The sequence below is a fragment of the Palaemon carinicauda genome, chromosome 9, assembly GCF_036898095.1.
Source record: "Palaemon carinicauda isolate YSFRI2023 chromosome 9, ASM3689809v2, whole genome shotgun sequence".
In the NCBI taxonomy this organism is placed as follows: Eukaryota; Metazoa; Arthropoda; class Malacostraca; order Decapoda; family Palaemonidae; genus Palaemon; species Palaemon carinicauda.
The window spans coordinates 18,546,211-18,553,337 of NC_090733.1; the positions used below are offsets into that span (position 1 = coordinate 18,546,211).

The 7,127-nt window shown below is 36.8% G+C and overlaps 1 protein-coding gene across 1 annotated transcript; it reads left to right on the forward strand.

Annotated features, from left to right (window-relative positions):
* Positions 1–864: 864 nt before the first annotated feature.
* LOC137646293 (zinc finger protein 501-like) lies at positions 865–2,145 on the forward strand. The gene is made up of 3 exons (XM_068379404.1): positions 865–1,314; positions 1,474–1,830; positions 1,939–2,145. The coding sequence occupies exons 1-3, from the start codon at positions 865–867 to the stop codon at positions 2,143–2,145; spliced, it is 1,014 nt and encodes a 337-aa protein (XP_068235505.1).
* Positions 2,146–7,127: the final 4,982 nt, after the last annotated feature.

The following is a 7,127-nucleotide window of genomic DNA, read 5'->3' on the forward strand; positions in this document are numbered from 1 at the left end:
CATCCCGGGCAAGAAAAGCGTTCCTGTCAGACAATCTGAGTGGGACAATTCAGATAGTAGGCTCTTAGTGGTCTTTGAATCATAAGATAATAAACAAAGTCTTGACTTTGTGAGGTTACGCCGAACAAAGACCTGTTCACGACATCCCTCAACCAGAAACTTTCGGTGTGCTGATCACCAGTACTAGACCCCCAAGCATTTTGGCCATGCTTTCCAGCACTAGTGGGACAACCACTGGGTTCTTAACTATACAAATCTTAGTTCTTTACTCAAACTTGCCTGCCATCACCAACCCCTGACATAAGTCCCGGCTGTAATCCAATTGAGGTTACAGTTAGCTACAAGAGGGCGGTTGCCTCCTGCTGCCCACAGGATAATTACCTTCCATTTTTTATACCTCATTAAAAGTGTTAACTGCCATATTCTAGCATTCACTGTTATCCCTCTTCTATAGTAAAGAACTATGGTTTGCATAGTAAGGAAAAATACAAATTTGTAAAAAAAGTTTATTTTATTTTAAAAGTTTTCATTTTATTTATAAAAACTCCAACATTTTCATCTTGCACTTTTCCAATAATAGTTGTTCTCTGTTATTTCAGACTTTTCTTCTCAAAGGAAATAATCGTCCACCTCTGGCGGCAAGATTTTGTAAACTGCTGAAGATATCTGCAAAAGAGACAGGACTGGGAAAAAGAAAAGAAGGGTCTGTGTTGGTTCATGCAATAAGAATTGTATGTTAAGAATAAGCTGTTAAGTGTTAACTTCATCATTGGACACTGTTGGAGATGATATTGAAAAGGATGTCATCCAGTGATAGTGAGAGGATGGAAAACTGAATCATTAGAATTTCCAATAAAAAGCAAAATGGAAGATTCCTTTTCACACTCTGCAGTCAACTCGGAAAATTATGATTTAGTTGTCAGCATAGGGCTCTTGAATGGTAACTCTCTTATAGATCCAGATATGGAATTCAAAGCAGAGCCAGAAATAGAATTCAAAGCAGAACCAGAAATATTTGAGTCAACCGAAGGTGACATGAAATATTCTTTCGACTCTGATGCATCAGTGAGTGAGGAGGATTTACAAATCAGCAAAAGGGAAGTCAATAAAGAGGATGAGGGTGTAAAGACAGGTGGAAAACAGGAATGTGGCATGAAGTTTGGATCCAGTAAGAAGGAGGACGAAGGAAAAGGAAGAGGAAGAGGGAAAAAGGGTTTACAGAATAAGGAGGAGCAGATGGAAAACAGAGGCTGTGAAAATCCACTTAGTCAAGATATTGATTCCAAAACTCGCCGATGTTGGTACGAGAAAGAAGTCATTTGTGGGTGGGAATTATGAAAAACAATTTATTGGACTAGTTAAACCCAACAGTCACAAGTTAATTCACACTGGAGGCCAGTTCAGATGCAGAGAATGTGACAAAACATTTTCTAATGAAGTTGATCTTGAAGCACATACTGAAACTCACACTAGGAGGAGGTCATTCAAGTGTGTGAATGTGGCAAAGTGTTTTTCCACAAAAGTGATCTCGCGAGACATTTAAGAATTCACACTGGGGAGAAGCCATTCAAGTGCAATTTCTGTGACAAAGCATTGTCTCAGAGCCAACATCTCACAGAGCACCATAGAATTCTTACTGGGGAGAAGCCATTCAAGTGCACTTTCTGTTGCAAAGCATTTTCTCACAAACATAGTTTCATAGATCATCACAAAATTCATACTGGTGAGAAACCATTTAAATGCAGTGTCTGTGACAAAGCCTTTCCTCAGAGAAGTCTTTTCAGACATCATTGTAGGACTCACACTGGGGAGACCCCATATAAATGCAATGTCTGTGACAAAGCATTTTCTCACAGAGCATCATAAAATTCATACTGGGCAAAAGCCATTTAAGTGCAATTTCTGTAACAAAGCATTTTCTTAGGCATAATCTTACAGACCATCTTAGAATTCATTCATACTGGGGAGAAGCCATTTAAGTGCAGTGTCTACGACAAAGTATATTCTCAGAGAAATAGTCTCACAAAGCATAATTTAACTCACAATGGGGAGAAGTCATTTAAGTGCAATTTCTGTGACAAAGCATTTTCTCAGAAAACCAATCTCACAAAGCATCATAAAATTCACACTGGGGATGCCATTTAAGTGCAATTCCTGTAACAAAGCATTTTCTGATAGAGATTATCGAAAAAAAATCCTAAAATTCACATTGGGGAGACGCTATTTAAATGCAGTGTCTGTGACAAAGCATTTTCTCAGAAAAAAAACCTTGCAGAGCATCATAAAATTTATACTGGAGCCTTCCAGCGCATCCCTCAGGTTGCGAAGGGAATCACCCCCTCTCTTTGAATAATCAAGGTGAGGGCAGCTTTGAATAAAATAAGAAGCTGTGGACAATAAGAAACATCAAATGAAAAGATATCAAGCAATGAACAAAGATGCTGGGAAAGTACCGACCAGGTGAAAACGGTCCCCTCAACTCGTCCCTGCACTAGGCAGGTTGTTGAGAGCAATGGTGCAACTTCAATCCATGCATCGAGCACCTAGCAAGGATCCCCACCAGATCAGCAAAGTCCTGATCCTGGGTCCCAGCAAGCATCTACTAAAGGTACGAGGGGTGGGGCAGACGTAGAAACCAAGTATTCGAGGAAAAAATTAGAGATTCTGATTTACCACCTGAGAAAACTGCTGCTACCAATACGAGACTATTAGCATCGATAGTTTCACAAATTCTAAAATATCTCCCTGAAGGAGAAATATAAAATATAAAAAAAGAAGCCAAGGCTAAAGCAAAGAGTGACTATGAAGAAAGAGAAGTTAGTGAAGAACAAGAATACAGAAAAAGTAGATGAGACAGAAAAAAAGAATGGGTATTGATATGGGCAATGGAGTATAGGGAAGAAAAGTTTACCAGACGAAGAGGAAGATGCAACTCGTGGCAGAGAATATTCCATCATCACTGCCCAAATAAGATTGGTATATCAAGAACAAACCTCACCACCCAGAAATTTAATTTCATTGCGCATGAACACTTTAATGAAGCCAAAATTCAAAAAATAAGGGGGGATGTTAAAGACATGGTAAAAAACCAACAAATGCCCCATATAGGAGCCCCTGGAAAACACAATGGGGAATAATCTGGAAAGTACAGCTCAAGTCCAGGAAAGACCATCACCACCAGTATCTCAGAGCACCACAACCCCAAGGCAAGAAAGACAAGTGAGGACAGCAATACTAGAACCACCGGGCTTCCCCTCTTCACGCTCCAGCACTAATCAATGATCTTTCCAGCCTACCCAACCATCTTTGACTGGCTGACAATCTTGGGACAGAAAGTGCCAAATCTAGCGGTAAAAAAGGCACTGTGAGGTATCTTGCATCCTCTTTTTGTGCATTGATAATGTGTCAAACTTTGGCACTAGTTTTCTTACCTGATTTGTGTCTTTGTGTCCTTGCTGGTAGAAATTTTCCTTTTCAATTTGAATTCTGAGATAAAGTTTAGACTTCCTAAGTACAAAACATTACCTTACTTTGTAGTTCATTTTAATTGAGTGTTTCTGTCAGTTAGACCATGAAGTTAGGGAAATGTTTTTGTCTGTGAAATTGTGAATTGACTTACTATTTTTACATTTTTTTTCTTGTTTATTTGTATGTAATTGAAGCTTATTTTGGGATATTCTTATGGCGTACTAAATAATTACTAATTTGAGATATTGTAATTTTAACACGCATTTAACAATTGAATAAATAATCTTTATAACAATTTTTTATGTCATTTAAACTTTAGTTCCTTCCACACTTCCTTATTATGAAATGAACAGTTCTCAATAGAGATTTATAATTTGAGATATTTACTTCTAGATCTGAGACATTGAGAGTTAACAAACGAGTAATCAAAGAAGAGCATAAGCCATGAAGCTCTGAACTCACAGGGGTAAGTGGATGAAAGGTTAATTGTATTAAGACTCCTTTATAATACTTAAAGTGACACTGTTTACTCCATCTTGGCAAACAATTCAAATGTTGTTGACATTATGAGGTTTGGACATGCTCTTAGCACTCCCCAAGATAGATTAGTTCACCAAATTTTCAACTAGGCTCCACAAGGCACTAGAAGAGTTGGAATGCCCAGACCTACATGGCTAAGGACTATGAAACGTGAAGTAGATGATGAATGGAGAAGTATTAATTTAAAAGCTCAAGATAAAGATGACTGGCGAAATCTAATGGGGGCCCTTTGCGTCAGTAGGCGTATAAGGGGATGATGATGATGTTTACTCCAAGAAATTAAAGTATTTTGTTATGGTTTATATAAGTAACCTGATCTTGTTGAAGTTTGATTGTGAAAACAGACAATTTTTCACAATTTATTGACTCTTTAGTCTTTAATGAGGTCAAGCAAGATTGTATGCTCGATGATATAAATTTAAAAAAAAGGGGGGAGAGCTTCCGGTCAAGCTGATTCAGGTGGCCAGGACACCTTACGTGTTTTGTGGTCTTCCTCGGGTCTGAAGGACTTCCCTTCAAAGGACAGGCTAGTGGAAGTGCTGGCTCAGAAGGAGAGCAGTTCTGCTCCTACCAAGAAGGCCATCGGCTCGTCCCTCTCTAGAACCAGTGATAGAAATTTAAAAATCTATAATTTTTTTTCTTTTTTGTGCCCAAGATTGAGAAAATACTGTACTGTACTCTGTACCTATGATCAATTAACAAAAGGGTTTCTGTAGATTTCAGTGTAATAATTAGTACTACTGTGTACTGAAAATGTATATCATGGTTTTCTATTGTTTGATGCCAAGATCACTTTACAATCAGTTTTAGTAATTCTCTTATTCTGCAATACTTTAAATTGCTGTACAGTACAATTACTCTGTACTGTATTTTGTAACTGAATGACCAGGAACTGTTGATACACACAATCTTTACTTACTTTTCTTTAAGGCCTGTTTTCATTTTCCTATCACATGTGGAAACCCTGTGCCTTACAGGACCTACGAAATCTGTTTGTCGTATACTTTCTCAGGTGTGAAGAGTATCACACAGCTTAGTCCACGTTAATTGTCAATCCAAGTTATCGAAATACTTAGAAGAGAAGGAAGTCTTCAGCTTCTTGAAAGCCTTAATATCATCAGTCAGTCGGATAAAGGTTGACTGAGTCCGGTGAACTTTTTAAAACTATTAAAATCAAACTTGATTCATGATATATCCAACTTAACCTACATTAATTTGGGTAATTAAATCTGAAATTACTAATAAATGAAGAAATGCTGACCAATAGTGAACTGTGATACAAGCCAAGTGTGTTTTACCGCTGGTCAGTTTTTGTGTAGATTTTATGCATTTTGGTCTTCCAAACAATTGCAATTTCTGCAAATTATTCACTTTCCTTTTTTCCCCATCGTAACTAAAGTAGTCATCATCTATGTCTAAATGAAAACACAAAGGAAACATACGTCTGCAAGATCACTGTAATAATCTTTACCTGAGACTTGGTTTAATAATCAAATGGAAACTAGTTTCAATTAAAAGGTCCCACCATTTATTAGGTATTCTAAAATCATTGTTACAACCACAGATCTCTCATCTCCAACCAAAGTGGGTCTATACAGTCAGCCCTCGCTTTGCCGGGATGTCAGGCAACAGAGGCAGGTGCGAAAAGCAAGAATCCTCAAATATTTACTGACCTATTATTATCATAGTTATTATTATTATTATTATTATTATTATTATTATTATTACTAGCTAAGCTACAATCCTAGTTAGAAAAGCAGATGCCCAAGGGTTTCAACTGGAAAATAGCCCAGTGAGGAAAGGAAATATGGAAAAACTACGAGAAGTTTAAGAACAATAATATTAAAGTAAATATTTCATATATAAACTATAAAAACTTGAGAATAACCAGAGGAACAGAAACAAGATAGAATAGTGTCCATGAGTGTACCCTCAAGCAAGAGATCTCTAACCCAAGACAGTGGAAGACCATGGTACAGTGGCTATGGCTCTACCCAAGAATAGAAAACAATGGTTTGATTTTGGAGTACCCTTCTCTTAGAAGAGTTGCTTACCAGAGCTGCTATTGCAAAATTTAAAAAATAGTGCTCTATAAACTCATACTTGTATTAGTAAGAAATAAATCATGTAAGTTCTGGCACCATATACAGGTATTGCTCGACTTATGACCGAGATAGGGGTCCGAGAGATGAGTCGTAAGTCGAGTTGGCCGTATGTCGAACTAGAAAAGTGAAGTTCCCGTAGATTTATTTTGATAAGTTATGATTTGGCAATCATCTGGATCATATTTTGTCAATATTTTCTTACTGTCTATCATTATTCCATTTTCTTGTTTCATAGGATATCATATGCTCTATAAATGCATTATTGTATTCTATTCATCAATTTGGAAGCATTTTACAATCGAGTACTGAAAATTTTGTTTACCTTTGGTTATGATTAGCTGATCTGAAAGTGCCGCTACCTACCGTATCAAAATATGGCGTACATATGTATGGCATATTTTTTTATTTCTTAACTTATTAGAAATATCTTCATGATGAATATTACATCAATGCCAATATGTTACAGGAAATAATTTTCCATACAGTTCGTCTAATCATTAGGTATACTGTAATGCGAAATCGTTGTAGCTCTTTCTGTGTGTGTGTGTGCGCTCGCTCTCGCAATCGCATACGGGAAGTTCATTTCTAAAGCTTCATACAGTATTGTAGTTCAATATTAAGCCTTTATATTTCATTAGACATTACTATGTTTAATTGTGGTTTATTAAAGAACGTTTATATTTTATTTTTCAATTTCTTGAGCATATCAATAATCAACAAATACTTTTAATTTACCTTCGGTTGGCATCAGCTGATCTCAAGGTCACGCTGCCGTATTACTATTATGAGCACATATATATATAGTGCGAATAACACTGATTTATATAATTTTCTTGACATTTGAAATTTCTTCATAATGCATATTACATCAGCGCCAATATGCTATAGGGTATCACATTTTCCATACAGTTCGTTTATAGACCTTATTATTAGTTATAAAAGGAATACGCTCTCTCTCTCTCTCTCTCTCTCTCTCTCTCTCTCTCTCTCTCTCTCTCTCTCTCTCTCTCTCTC